We start from the raw sequence: 15,829 nt of genomic DNA, 5'->3' as shown, positions 1-15,829 counted from the left end.
ACACTGCATCAGACCAGAAAAACACCATATTATATCACCACACTCCCTCACTGATCAACTAATTAATGTAAATGTCCTAGCTAAAAGCAAAATACTTAATGTAGCAGTATCATGCTTTTCTTTGATCTTCTCTTAGTTATCATTCATTTTTCTCTCTCTCATGAAAAAGTTTCTGTTTCAAAGTCTACAGAAACTTGGAAATAGTTTAAAGCATGAATTTAACAAGCTTTCTACCAAGCACCAGTGGAAGCTGGAATAAGCTTGTTGTTCTCAGACTGAGCAACCTTTGTTCTGCCCTATTGACTTGTGTTTCAGTGAGCTTCTTAAAAGTCCACACTGATCAACTCTTTTGTAAAAAAAGAAAAAAAACATAATCATGAAAAACATAGTTTTCTCTATATACTTCAACAATTCTTGAAAGAGCGCTTCTTTACACATATTCTGCTACTGTGCTGATCCAATAAGACCTAACACACACCTCAAGTTCACCATTCTCTGCAGCATCATGGAGGGGGGTCCCTCCCCAGTTGTCAGTGACGATCTCCCCACCATGCAGCAGAAGCCAGCTGAGGACCTTTGCGTGACCACGACTGGCTGCAAAATGCATCGTCGTGGCTCCGTCACCATCTCTGTCTGTCAGGCTGATCTCGGTGAAACTCATCTGCAGGAAACGAGATGGAGGTTAATGCTTAGCAGTCATCAGAAAGATTTCAGCTGCTTTTGGTCCAATTTTTGTGACTCCAGTAGTAAACGGTGGCTTTGGCACATTTTTCAAGTAAATGATGTAGGAAAATTTTGGTTAAAAGTTCAATTATGATGTGACTTCTGGTGATATCACAAGCTATTTTAGATATCACAAGCATATTATACTAATACTACTAATATTAAGTAATTTGCTTAATCATAAATATCAGTATTGTACCTTCACTTGTTCCGTTTAAAAAAAACCCCCACAATTGGCGGAGAAAAACTATTCCATTATTAAGACATGATCTACAGTGTTCTGATAGTCCAACGCACCAGCCAGACAATGACAGTGTTATGGCCCATCTGGGAAGCAGCATGCAGAGGTGTCATCCCATCATTGGCTCGAATGCTCGGATCCGCTCCACAGTCTTTGACCAGGTATTGGACAACCTCCAGATGGCCTTCCTGGCAGGCCAGGTAGAGTGGTGTGGCACCATTTTTTGTTTGGGAGTTGACAAGGCTGTAGGAAAGTGAATCAGTAAGGAAAATGAAAGACTTCTGCATAATAAGAAAAATAAAAACCAAATTGGTGATAATACAGACCTGTAAAACCCTGTTTCAATGTTATGCTTTAATGTATCATGAAAGAAAAATAATCTGGTTCATACCAGGTTCTAAATTGGTTTAAAACAACCGCTGCAGAGCAACAACATGTGATATTTGACGTTATTTGTGTAACAAAAAAAGTCCAAACTTCAGAAGCAGTGTGAGAAAAGCCAAGTACACCACATGATTCAGTAGCTTTTAGCAAAAGTGACATGAAGTGATGGTTTTCTGACATTGTTGTGAAGGAACTTTGCCCCACTCTTATTTACAGTATTGCTTTAGTTCATTGAGATTTGTGGGTATTTGATTGTACACAGCTCTCTTAAGGTCCCACCACCATATTTCAGTCAGGTGTTAATGACTGACCAATACATTCTGTTGTAGATTTGCTGATTTTTCATTTTAAATTATATTTCAATTGTCACAAAGGCAAAAAACGAAACAAAAAAAAAATCTCTTTGTGGCAATTCTGACAAAAGATGGCAGTCTTTATACTGAAGAGAAGAAACCTGGCTGTGTCTGCTCCTTACAAGATGATGGGTGTGCACGTTATTTGCCAGCCAAAACATCAGTTTCGTCATGTGTGCACAGAGCACTCTATGAAAATAACCTGAAACAACATAAGCCTTATCTTTTTAAATCTTCATATGTAAGCAATGGTATTAATCTAAAAAAACTGAAAGTGTAAGCTGTAGTTAACAATTAGCTGGGACAGGAAAAGATACACTTGTCAGCATCAACATGCAGCTATTTTGAGAACAGACAGCAGTGATGCACAGCCAGATCCTGCTCACCTTTATTACCCTTGGCTCCGCCTTCAATGCAAAACCTCATCTGATGCTTGTATCCCTTCTTGTCCCAGATCTTTATAGTCACAATGGGAGGTCAGAGAGTGAACAAAAATATCTCCACTAAATCCTATAAGGTAGTGCTTTATTTGGACTCTGACAAATGAGCAAGGAGTCTCTTAAGAGGATTATCACTCCACTGGCTTTACCTGGCTTGCTTTGTGCTCGTCCAACAGTGCAAGTAGAAAAGACAAACTGAGTAGCCAGAGAGCAACAGAAGTTGAGTAAACTGAGAGGCAGAGCTTAAGTGGATGGTTGGTTCCTGCAGAGTCAAACACAAACCTGTCGTGCTTTCCCTTAAAAGGATTTGCCTCACTTAACGCCACATGTGAATGACAATCAGTCAGGTCCTATTCTGAGACAGGAAGAGTATATGCTAAGGAATAACTTAACCTTTGAAGATCAAAAAAAGGAGGGCCTATTGGGTGACTGAGAAAAAAGCTCCAAGCAGAAGTACATACTAAATATTTCAAAATAAGAAGGGGAAGTAATCTGCATTCCTGTCATCAGGAAATGGGCAGTCAAATTATTTATTCATGAGTGTAACAAAAGTGGGAACAATTTTATCTGCACACAGCCATCCGTGTAGAAGAAAAGTTCTATTTATCATTAATCATAGCTGAAAATCTTGATGGTTACCAGGCTAACAAAGCACAGTCTCCCTTTGTCACAACTCTTCAAAGTGAATAGGCTTGAATTCTCTCTACCAAAGAAGTGGAGAACTGGTGTAGATTTCAAAGAGCTAAGAAAGTGCTTAGCCTTGTGTGACAACACAGCTAGCAAGTGGCACAAGGGACGCTACCTCGTCAGCCACTCATGTACACGGTAACAAAGACCAAGGTTGTCTTCATTACTAGTAAAGTAATTGATGTCACACTAATGGCCTTCTTGCTTGATAAAAGCTTGTTACCCGCTCAGTGGTTTTTCCCATCTGAATAATGAAAAATATCATATGATTTATTTAGCTTCCCAACCTGTGAGTTCTTTGTATGAAATTGTATGTTTTTACATATTTCACAATGGAAATCTGATGGCACAATACTTAGCTCTAATCTGCACCTTTTCTATATACAGTAATTGACAGCACAGCCACAAAGGTATAACTGAAACAGTGATATAAACCAGCGGGAACATACAGGGATGTCTGATGTGGTTCTACATATAAGCAACACTTCTGGCTTACATCTCTAACTGATACTGTGCATGATGAAAACTGAATAAAATATACTTTGTTTGGCTTCGTAACCAAACATCATTCATGTTGAAATCTGTGAAAGTATTTATTGATTCACTTTAAGAAACACACTGCACAGATGTTATCCTGATGGCAGGTGTGCTACCTACTTGATAAAGAAAGAAGCCTGACAAAGAAAGCTGTGGCTCAGTTGCCCACTAATCTGAAGGTTTGATCCCCAACTGCAGTCTGTGAGATGACGTGACACCGGGTACCTGATTTGTTTTTATCATCTGTGAATGAGAACGTGAGTGTGGGCTGTAATTTAAGCACTTTGAGCGGTCACTAAGACTAGAAAAGCACTACAAAAATGCAGCCTGTTTACATTACTGCCCCTCAGTTTAAACCTGTTTTTATTAAAGAGAGCAGAAAGTGGGTCTACTCAACATGTACCAAGACGTTATTAAGAAGATTTAAAAAAAAAAAAAGTGCAGCTAAGCCACAGGCTGACTAAAAAACTCCACTGGCCTGTTTACCCTTTACTTTCCGTGTATCTGATCACGAATTCAAACAACATTATATATAAACAAGTCAGAGACAGAATAAACACCAGTTTTGAGCTGCTACACCTGTTGGACTATAACAAATATGTTTTTCAGAGAAAAATGAGAGAGCGTACACATCTTTAGAAAACACACTTAATGTTCAATAATCTTATTAAGTACTATGGTCTAAATAAATGTTTAAACTAGCTATAATGTTCTGTCTTTTCTTATGTTTTTCAGCAGGGAGGTTTTCCCGTGCTCTTGATGCTCAGATCAGAGACATGAGCGACACCCGACCCAACACAAGGTTACTTCTTGGAGGGAGAGGACATGCTTTGTTAATAGAAATGGGTTTACATTCTGGATTTCGCTAACCATTTCAGTCATAACCACTCCTGTTTCAGCAACTGCTACGCAACAAATCTGTGAAAAGCAAGAAATGAACAAGCTGATTTGATGAAAGTAATCAAATATTTGATGCTTGTTCCTTCTGCATGTTTCCAGAGGAGGTTAAGGCGGCCACTTTTCTGGATTATCTTAATGCAGAAGTGCAACCTTTTCGACTGCATGAAGAAACTGTGGCACGACCAAAGATCTTAAGCTGCACTAATAGATTGCATAACCTGTCTGTAGCCTCTCACGCTCACTCCCTCCTTCACCATCTTACATTCATTCACTCTTTTGTGTACTGAGGCTATCAGCAGAGACACAGCCCAGGAGGGTTTTCGTTTTGGTTTACTGGGACGTGGGTGGGGGTGAACTACCAATTTAGATGTGTATTTGAAACCCAACAGACACCCTGGAAGTAAAGACACTAATGCGTCCCGGTCTGATTGCGCACCCAAACAATGATGTTTGTTACCATTCAAAGGGGTGTGTTCTTGCTTTCATGAGTTCATGCGTATCAAGCTGATTTTTTTTTAAAGATTTAAGCTAAATGTTTTATTTATACGGATGAATAACCAAAAACACACTATTTATCAAACCATATCCACATCGGTCGGTTGCTGATAATTTGTCTTTTGGGGGATACTACAGACAACTGATGAACAGTATTTTGTAGTTTGCAACTGGCGTTAGGCCCTGAAACTACCAAATGACCTCCATAAATAATGATGACGATTTTAAAAAAGAAATTCCAAATTTGGATTCATAAGACGTGTTGTCACTAATTTGCAGTCTAGTTCTTGTGTAATATGCCATACCTCAGCCTTTTCTCCCTGTTTGCCTTCCTTAAGAACAGCTTATTGGCAGCCACAGAGACCATTTCTGATGAGGGTTTAGTGGACAGTAGATGGATTAACTGAAGGTCCCTGTGTCAGTTCCTTAAACTACTTCCTGTTCATCAGGGATATGATTTTTAGTTTCTGTTCATCAGTTGTATGTAGTTTTTAAGGCCTGGCACTTCTTCTTATGTCTTTCACTTGTCTGGTTTCCTCAAATTTTTTCAGGACTTGTTGCATTTTCAGTTAAAAGCTCTTTGAGAATTGCCTTTCTGGTGCAGAAATACTAATTTATCCCTGTCAAACTGTGTTACGTTTGTTATTTTTCATAGATTCAACTAGAAATAGGAACAAATAATGTGACAGGAAACTACTAACAAAGTGCTTAAAGATACAATTAAAAACTGCTCCTTTGCTAAGTTGTTTGTTATGTGTAGACACAAAAATGGTTCATCTCTTGAGTTATGTACAGCTTTGATACTTGAATGATTCATTTTTCAGTGTTAAGTGTCTTACAAAACAAAAAAGCAGCCAATCTCCAAAGTAAAAATAAAGGTTGCTCAGAAAGCCTCAAAGACTATTGCTTGCAACTCCTTGGAGGCAAAGTACCAAGAAATGAGGTGTAGCTCAAGACTACTAAGTATAGGGGGAAATACTCTATGAGGTCTTGTATAAACATATTCACTCTTTTGATGATGTATAAGGAGTTCTTTCCTAAACCTTAAACCCATTGGTTTATACTGATGAACAATGCTGTGAGAGTAAAAAGTCCTGGTGATTTTTTGCCTCTTAAAACTCATTAATACAAATTTGCAGCTTGTAATAAACCCCGAAACGACCATTTTATCTCTCGGCTGCAAAATTGCAATCTAAACAATGCCCGAGGCTACTGCTTAGAGAGCAGCTTGTCTTTTCAGATGGATTTGTTTTCCTCATTATCTTATCACCAGTTGGAGCTACTGTGTGTCACCATGGTGATGGTGGTAAACAGCAACAGTGGGAGGGGTGGTGGAGAAGAGTGAATGAAGCCCAGCTATCGGGGAGCTAACATGTCCATGAGACTCATTAAAATTTCAGATGGTATGCGTCCATCTGGGGTGCAAACACACAATATTGAAGGGTCAATGCACAAGGCTCATGCTTGTCATTTTAAGTCAGTCTAGTTCTAGAAAAGAGTTTGGGTTAAAGACTGAGCCATTATTTCATTTCTGTTTCTTTATGGTAGCAGTATGTAATTCTTACTGATAGTTGTTCAGATACAAGCACAAAGAATATCCTTTCACTGAGCAGTTAATGTTTTCTGTTTTATAACTTTTATAGTATGTCAAGTAATAATAGAGCTAGTGATGGCTACAGCAATAAACAAACCAAACAACAGCCACGTGATTGAGCACCTAATCCATGCATGTGGCTCTGGGACATGTTAACTAACAGCCGTACGTGTTAGCTAAATGCATCTGACATGAGTGCTAAGGCAAACTTTGATTGTAAAATGACGACTGGTTTCTTTAAAAGAAGAAGAGGTAGAAAGTAGAAGAGGTAGAAACTATATATCTATATCTATATATCTATATATCTATATATATATATCTATAAAAAAAAAACACCCAGCACGCCCCTGCGGGCGGTTTATCCTTCAAGCTCGGGTCCTCTACCAGAGGCCTGGGAGCTTGAGGGTCCTGCGCAGTATCTTAGCTGTTCCCAGGACTGCGCTCTTCTGGACAGAGATCTCCGATGTTGTTCCCGGGATCTGCTGGAGCCACTCGCCTAGCTTGGGAGTCACCGCACCTAGTGCTCCGATTACCACGGGGACCACCGTTACCTTCACCCTCCACATCCTCTCGAGCTCTTCTCTGAGCCCTTGGTATTTCTCCAGCTTCTCGTGTTCCTTCTTCCTGATATTGCTGTCATTCGGAACCGCTACATCGATCACTACGGCCGTCTGCTTCTGTTTGTCTACCACCACTATGTCCGTCTGTATCTGGAAGTCCCACAGGATCTTAGCTCGGTCATTCTCCACCACCCTTGGGGGCATCTCCCATTTTGACCTCGGGACTTCCAGGTTATACTCGGCACAGATGTTCCTGTACACTATGCCGGCCACTTGGTTATGGCGTTCCATGTATGCCTTGCCTGCTAGCATCTTGCACCCTGCTGTTATGTGCTGGATTGTCTCTGGGGCATCTTTACACAGCCTGCACCTGGGGTCTTGCCTGGTGTGATAGACCCCAGCCTCTATGGATCTTGTGCTCAGAGCTTGTTCTTGTGCTGCCATGATTAGTGCCTCTGTGCTGTCTTTCAGTCCAGCTTTGTCCAGCCACTGGTAGGATTTCTGGATATCAGCCATCTCCTCTATATATATATATATATATATATATATATATATATATCTCAACATGTATAAAAGATTTTATCTGGTTTTGCTGCTGCAAAGAACTCAACCAATGACTCCCTCATCATGGCACTAATACAGTGGTTATGAGTATGAACAAATATTATCTCTGGCACAGATGGGTCTGACACTGCATTGATTAGGGTAACATTCATTAGGAGGCAATCACCCATGCACATATGCACACATATCTTACAATTACTGGTCAATTAACTGTTCTATAGGCTGGTGTTGCATTTAAAACCTGTAATGGTGCTGTCCATGTCTTACCTCAGTAGGACTTGTCTTGTTAAATAAAACAACATTTAAAATATTAATATAAGTTAATGCTAGTTACATATTCACAAATTTGCTGTTTTTCTTAGACTTCAGGTATTAGGAAATCCAATATTTAGGACTTTTGCACTGGTGTTGTTAATTGATTAATCAAGTAAATAACCTGATGATTAATTCATTATCAAAACACGTTTTTTCTTACAGTTTACCAATTTTTTTTTAAATATGTACAATATACAATATATACTTAAAATGCAGCTATACAGACCAATATCAGCATTATTACTTAATCAGCATTAATGATGCAGTAGTGTGCAGTATTTTGGGAAAGTTAAACCACCAAGAGTTTTTTTCCTTTGTTTTCAAAACAATATATGAGCATTTACATTGTAATAGGTAGCATTTAGTATCAGGTATCAAATTAAATCTTTAAGTTCAACTTACTTCACCCTAGTGCCAAGTTGTACTCTACAGACTACGAGTGAAAGTTGGTGTTTTCGGCTATTTCTGTAGCAGACTTAAACATTTTAAACCTCGGAAAAGAAATAAGAGTTGATGCGCTAACCTTAGTAAATCACAGTACTTCATTTGTCAGCGTCAGACTTTCTAAGTGGTCTTACTGAGTCTGAAACCTGAATCTGTGGAATTGATCTACTGTTACATATTTCAGAAACAACAGCCCTATGCATTAATTTTCTGTTTTATATTCTTAAACATTTGATTGGATATGCAGTTAAGAAAGTGGACTGCAATTTGTATACATATCGCAGTTCATATGCCCCTCCCCAATTGAAATACAATATTATAGAATTTTTGTTGAGCATTTTAAAATGTAGGTGGTGGCACCCGACTTGCTTTTAGAGATTATGTTCTAAATAAAGAGCATCTGTAGTTCCTGCTCAAAACATCAACTGAAATCCTACAAGTTACCAAAATATATGACTATCAATCAACAGCAGGATAAAGACAAAATTGTGGAGACAATATCATGTTGGTCTTACTTTGGGCTGTGCCCCAATAACAGTCGGAGAGAGGGCAAGTCTCCCTTGGCAGCAGCATAGTGAACAGGCAGGGCACCTGTATTGGTGGGGGTCCCAGGGTCTACCTCACCATTCTTCAGCAGCCAATCGGTGATCTCATGGTGACTGAAGCGGGATGCGAGATGAAGAACAGTGGCACCAGAACTGTCCCTGGCCTGTAAAGCAAACAAATAAGGAACATGTTGAACTAGGGAGTCCTGTAATCCCTCCTTTTAAAATAACTGTGACCAACTGTCAGCCTGACTTTGCATTATAAAATGATGATTTGATAACTAATTTAATTTGAACTGGTTACTTGTTTTTCCAGAAAACAATAACCTCCAGAAAATAATTGATACCCATACTTTTTTCTAGCCACTTTTACTGGCTACAAAGTATATTGTACTGTTAATAATAATAATGGATTGCATTTATATAGCACTTTTCGAGACCTTCAAAGCACTTTACAATGCCACTATTCATTCACACACTGGTGGAGGCAAGCTACAATTGTTGCCATAGCTGCCCTGGGGCAGACTGACAGAAGCGAGGCTGCCATATGGCGCCATCGGCCCCTCTGGCCATCACCAGTAGGCGGTTGGTGAAGTGTCTTGCCCAAGAACACAACGACCAAGACTGTCAGAGCCGGGGCTCGAACCGGCAACCTTCCGATCACAAGACAAACTGCCAGCTCTTGAGCCACGATCACCCTGTTCACTGTTACGGGAAGGGGAATCAATTTTTATTTTCTGAAATAAGTAAAAAAACCTTCATAACTTACCACAGTAGCAAGAATATAAAGCACAGAATTTATCTCAGTGCTATAAAACAATTAGCTTTAACAAGAGGCAGACTAATAGCTAACACAGAAAACCTAAAAGACCAAACTTGTGTGGTCCTTGAACAGACATGTCATCTGTTAACATCTTACTAACACAGATGCTTAGGTCTGAGGTAGTGCACTGCTACAGACTAATGGTGTTAGCATCAAATAGACTCATGATCACAGTTTCGTAACACAAACAAGAAAAAAAGAAAACAAAGGTGAAAGCAAGCATTAAGCACTCAAGTGTACTGAGAGTTTTGACTACATACCAGCCATGTTACCACTTCATCTGTGGGCACTCTTTGTCACTTGAAGATGGAATGCTTATGACTGTTCTTCACGTGGATAACTTAATACTGCAGGGTTGTAGGACTGTGTTGTACTCATAATAACATAATATGAATTTGTCACTTTGTCAGTTTCACTTTTACCTCTGCTCAAGAAGGTGAAGATAAATGAGACCCATGTGGGTGAGTCAAAGCAAAGCTCCTCCTCCTCCTCATTATCATATTGGTTACATAGGTAAACTCTAAATCTGAATTTCCTTTTAAGGGCACAAATGATGCACATCTGTGTATCTTTCTGGAATATGCTGGAATATGCAGTATACTACAAATAAATATATACAAGAATAACTTTTATGTGTTTATACATTTAAGTGTTGTAAATTGGGGCCACGCTAAACTGTAAAACTGTATCTTGATATCTGTATTTCATGAGAAATTATACATAAGGCAAAGTTCAGCTTCAATTTGAAAAGACTTATATCAACATAGAATAACCTTTACAAGGTGTCCACATTTTGGGATTTAAATAGTAAAAGGCAAATCGATTTAAGAATCATCTGAGATTCAAATAAAGCGAAAATATGCCCTAAGATCATTCTCGAGTGGATTTTGCACATCCTCACAAGTTTTCTGCTCCTGTTTTCATTTTTTTTTTAATAATAGAGGTCTAATTTTTATTTTTGCAAGGCATCTTTGATACCTCTTTGATAGAGTTGTGCTTTTTGAGTCTCATCGTTTTGTTGGTCCAGTGGTTTCTTTAGTGACACTGTCAACACTTTACTCTTAATATCAGCAGACAACTCCTGAGTCTAAATGTCAACTCACTAGTTGCCACCAGTTCTTATGTGCATGAGCACTAAAAAGACACACAGCTGCCCAAGAAATGTGTTAAGAGGGATAGAAAATTCCTCAAACAGGCCTTTGAGTATTGATGTAAACCTCCACAAATTAAAGCTGAGAGATTTAATGTATTACCTAATAAAACGAGAAACCCACTGAATACTTATGGTATGGATTATGTTATTGTGTTGGAGCATTTACTATGACTCCTTCCCAGGTGAAAAAACGCATTGTGCACAAATAGGAACAATAAAAGGTCGAAAAGGTTAATAAGATTTATTTCATCATGTGAAACTTCAACCACAATCCTTACAGCACCAAACACCACCCCTCATTATAATATCAAACTACACTGTCATTATGTGTTTCTTTTTGTGCCTTTTGTGAGTCACTGTTTTTATTGTACAGGAGATATTGGATTTGCAAATCCAGTTTTGCATACTTTATTACCATAGAAACATGACATAACACTGAAAACCAGGTTTTTAGCCTTAAATTAAAATTTTTTTTTAAAAAGTATAATTTTCTGTGTACTTACTTTACTTCTGGTATTTAATGTAATTTCTTTCATACCTACAACAGTGTTTGAATTTGTTGCATTTCACTGTCTTACCAAAACAATATGAAAACAACTTTCAGGGCCTTGTGAAAGAGGAAGGTCCCTTTTTGAAAAAGACCAGTGGGTTTTTAAACCTTCTGCTTTTATAGTCAAAACCTTAAAGATTACAAGAGAATTAACAACATCATCAGGACATTTAGAGCACACCAAATGGACTTGGGAGCAAAATACCTGACAGTGACACAAAACAACCCGCAAACCCCACAGAAAGTTATGTTAAAATAAAAGCTTAAAGACTTTATTCCTAAGGAGAAGGATTTTAATGTGTATGTTAGGAAAAACGTGTAGGTTTAAGGCACTAAAATAGATATAATGTGCTTTAAGGAGGAGAGCTGATTCAAATGGGGGTTGGAGTAGGCTCCACAGATGAGAAATGACAGCCAAGTCGGATGAAGCAGAGTTAGGCTACTGTCTGCTACACTTTTAGACCGATCCAGCTACAACTGTAGTAACTCACCTCTGGCCGACATCCACCTTGGGTCAGTAGCCACTGTAGGCATGCCAGGTTGCCTGTTGCTGCTGCGTCGTGCGCCGCGCTTGCCCCGTTATTTGCCACACAATCGCCCGGCAGCCCTGCCTCCTCCACCAAAAACCGCAGGCAGGCTAACTTCCCCGCCCGGGCTGCGTGGTGGACGGGCGAAGCTCCCAGCGCATCCTTGACGTCGCTGGTCAGCGCATTTGCCGCTAATTGCACTTTTAAAGTCTGCATGTCCCCCTGCCTTGCGGCCAGCAGGGTCTTGTCACCCTCCACCACCATGACTGCTGCAGATTGCGCGACTCCTTCCTTCCTTTGGTTGCCTCCGTTGACCCGATCACCGTGCAGATAGTGCGGATAGGGTCAGAGTTGTATTTATAAATGAGTGGATCATGTCAGTAGCCGGGTTAATTTTGGGGTGGGGTGTTGGTGGGAGAGACGCTTGGTTATCGCTCCATGGGTCTTCCCAAAGCGCTGTTCAAATGAAAGATCCCTTTATCGTTCATAAGTTTTTGTTTTCCAGGTAGTGCAATATTTACATGCTGAAATAAAACTTCATACCCGACTGACAAACTAACCTCTTTCTTAGGCTTTGTCTGGCCCGACGTTGTAGCTCAGTAGGTTATCCGCTGTCTGTCTCCAATAGCATCCACCTGTTGCACAAGTTGTGTTCTGGGTTACCAGACGGTCTAAACTATATTTCCCCCCCAAATTAGTTTATTAACCTTTTTTTGCTGTTGAATAACTATCGCGTATCATGCGCCCCAGGGAATATTCCGCTGTGTTTTTCTTCCTATAGCAGATGGCGACATGGGACTCAGCGCCTGTTAAATAATCCATCAGGGGGAGGATCACTGAGCCTGTTACAGGTTGCTGCTTTCTGGAAATCGGCTCAGAAATTAAAGGAGCAGTACGTACATGCTACTTACAACTCTGGATATACATTAATTATGCTGCTGGGGTGAAGGTGCTCGTCGCTGCCAGTCAAGATAGACTCACAAGGAAACATTAATTCAGCAATGAACTTTTTGAACACACCCCAGATCCTGTTTGCAAACAGCATTAATATTACATGTAGCAGTGAAATCAGCATCACAGGATCCGAGCACTTTTGCACACTACAGAGGTCCATCTAGTGGCATTTCAGGGGAGTGTAACCCCCCCCCCCCAAAAAAACCCCCCCAAAACAAAACAAAAAAAATAACTATAACTATATTGATTGTTATTATAGACCGCATGTTAATACGTCAATTGGAAATAGTTATACATCTTAAATGATGCCAGATTAAAAGATGAACAAGTTATTTCTGAGGAATAAAAACTTGATGTTGAAACCGGATAAATCATGAGAAGTAGTCCTGCCCAATGATCGTTTATGCATTTTAGTGCATTTACGCCAGTGGTGTGTGTTTCATTGTTTGGGTGCCAGACATGAAATAAAATAGCTTAAATTAACATTCCCTTAATCAACCACAACAAAATGCTGCTTGCAAGCTATCCAACAGCAAGATAAGGCACAGATGCAGGACTCTTAAAAAAAAAAGTTTCATCTTTTACATTTGGAGAAAGTAAATATTCATAGTGCAAGATTGCAAAAGCAGTTTTATGATTTTTATTTTTTTATTTTTTTTGCATTACATATAAGACAGCAAATTGGTCTTCCAGCGATACTGAAGTCCAACCTATGTGCACTTTATGGAGAAAACCCACTGAGCCTTTGAATTCATGTGTTCAGTGTCTAATCAAGCACCTTGCCGCACTCTGACTTTGCAAATATTTGTGAAACAATGGGGCTTTCTGGAGCACGATTAGTGACAGGATGCCATTGAAATGTCTTGATGTTTCCCCCTATGATGTTCCACGATCAACTAATTGTAAGTGGTTTTGCTGAAAATTTGACCGAACTTCAGCAACTGAGACAAAGTTTCAGACCAAGTAAAGTTATGGAGCAGGGTCGCCGAGTACTGAGGCGCACATTGAGTAAAAGTCTCCAAAGCTCTAACCCAATAACTGCAGGGCTGCGAACCTTCTCCGGCATGGGCTGAGCAGCTCCTGTAGGTGTAATGTATAGATGTTCAGTACTCTTGTCCATATAGTGCAAAAGCTACCTACTTTAAACGTTTAGCAGCTATACCTGCGGAAGGTATAGAAGCACATGTTGGTGAGCATTATCTTCTATGTGGCCTTACTGACAGTTTTAACAAAAGTTTCAAAGGTCAAGTTTCAATGCAAATGATGCAGATAGGCTGTCTGTATTTTCATGAACATATTGCAAAGAACTGTAATACATTTCACCACCAAACGGTGGCAGGAAAGCCTCGTATTCTGCAGCTTATCTCCACCTGGAACAGGTGATGATACCTCAAGTTATTTGAAAAATGACAAATTTAAATAAGCTTGCACACCGGAAGAGTCAGATAACATGTCTTAAAAACGACAAATTTGAAAGTCTTCATTTTTATCTAAAAAAAAATAAGCAAAACTCAGCAATATGCTCCCCTAACTGCTTTGTAAACATACAGTCTTGGTATACACTGCCGGATTTAAACAAGACTATTCTATAGTTACAGCCTAAGACTAGGGTATTTAAATGATTAGATGTGGGGCAAATTTTGAAAAATAATGAAGCTTCACACCAGGTTAACTTTCTGCCAGACTAACTCGATTGGTTTTTCCGCTCAGCCAATTTCTGCAGTATTCGGGTAGATTCACTCCTGAGTATTTGGAGGAGGTGGTGGCGGGGGGCGGGGTATGAGCGAGTCTCGTGCTCGGCGCGTGCCTCTTCCGCCCATCTGTCTCACAGGTCCAACTGTCATGGACACCGCGCGCCAATTTGAGGGAGGAGGGGGGAATTCCCACGAGCGTGCTAACTACAATTCCCCAGAGGAAATGGACAGTAATAGCTCTCAAAAAGGCTGGAGATAAACGAGGGGGGAGGAGAGGTCATTTAACCTAGAAGATTTTTTAGCTCAGTCTAAAGTACATATATGTGGAACAAGTCCGTTAGCTCGGAAGCAAAGCACATTGTGGTCGTTTTATGGGCACTATTAAATCTTCGCACATTTCCATACGCTAGCACTGTTTGTTTATTTTCAGACACACTGCCCTGACTCGCAGGAAAAAATGACCTTCAACTGAATATAACCTCAGCTGAATCTGAATAAAGTTTATTTTTTTATTTATCACGAGACCCACAATTTCAAAAACTGTCGACCTTTTTATAGTAGAGTATTCAACTTCCAGCTACTCACTAAAATTGGATTGTCCGTTTATTAAATACGGTATAGATTATTTGACTGCCACACTAATCCCATCTCCTTGTTTTGGGCTTATTATTTCCCACTTTGGTATGTGGACTCTAGACGTGAAAGACGGGGTACTTTTGTGCTGCAGCTGTAGCTTTTGATGATCGGTCTAACACAGGGTTTAATCAAGTGTAGGAAATTGTGGAGTCTTTTCCCAGACTGTTAAAAGACATTCCAACAACCTCAACCAGTGAGGAGCCAAATCCCCATTGAACTGGAAAGAAGCTGCCAACGGTTTCCCCCTCCTTCAGAGCCTGGGAAAGCTGGGATATTTCTTGCACGCGTCAGAAGTGCGACAGTTATTCAAATTGGACTCGATTATTTAGAGCGTGGGCCCCATCTAACCTATTGTGTGTTCACATCTGCTGCCGCGCGGGAACATTTAAATGAGATATTCTCTACCAAGTTCAAACCAACCTCTTGTAACCCAACAACTGTAAAATTCAGTATTTCTGACACAATAAGATCCCAAAATAACCTAGACGTGAGAGTTTACTGTGGTCAATGACTGCCACAAATAGTACACTTGTTTTTTTGTTTTTTATTAAAAAAGAGGGAGAATCCTCAATAAATACTGGAAATTGTAACTTTAGCTTGACCATTTTAACCTACTGACGATAAATGCGTTATCATCTTTATTAAAGCCACCATATATTCATTCAGTTTCCAGTCTCAGTTTATCGTGTGAGGAGGCACAGTTTTGAAAA

At 39.7% G+C, this 15,829-nt stretch overlaps 1 protein-coding gene across 2 annotated transcripts in view; it reads right to left on the bottom strand.

The window, feature by feature from the left end:
* espn (espin) overlaps positions 1–12,640 on the bottom strand; it is a 37,259-nt gene extending 24,619 nt beyond the window's left edge. For both annotated transcript variants that reach the window (XM_076878223.1, XM_076878224.1), the window contains exons 1-4: positions 11,800–12,640; positions 8,753–8,946; positions 1,021–1,207; positions 479–661 (exon numbers count right to left, since the gene is read on the bottom strand). In XM_076878223.1, coding sequence (XP_076734338.1) covers positions 479–661; positions 1,021–1,207; positions 8,753–8,946; positions 11,800–12,099 — 864 coding nt within the window. In that variant the 5' untranslated portion in view covers positions 12,100–12,640. The remainder of the gene's footprint in view (positions 1–478; positions 662–1,020; positions 1,208–8,752; positions 8,947–11,799) is intronic.
* Positions 12,641–15,829: the final 3,189 nt, after the last annotated feature.

Source organism: Maylandia zebra, linkage group LG20 (assembly GCF_041146795.1).
Source record: "Maylandia zebra isolate NMK-2024a linkage group LG20, Mzebra_GT3a, whole genome shotgun sequence".
Taxonomy (NCBI): domain Eukaryota; kingdom Metazoa; phylum Chordata; class Actinopteri; order Cichliformes; family Cichlidae; genus Maylandia; species Maylandia zebra.
This window is presented reverse-complemented; position numbering and strand designations above follow the sequence as displayed.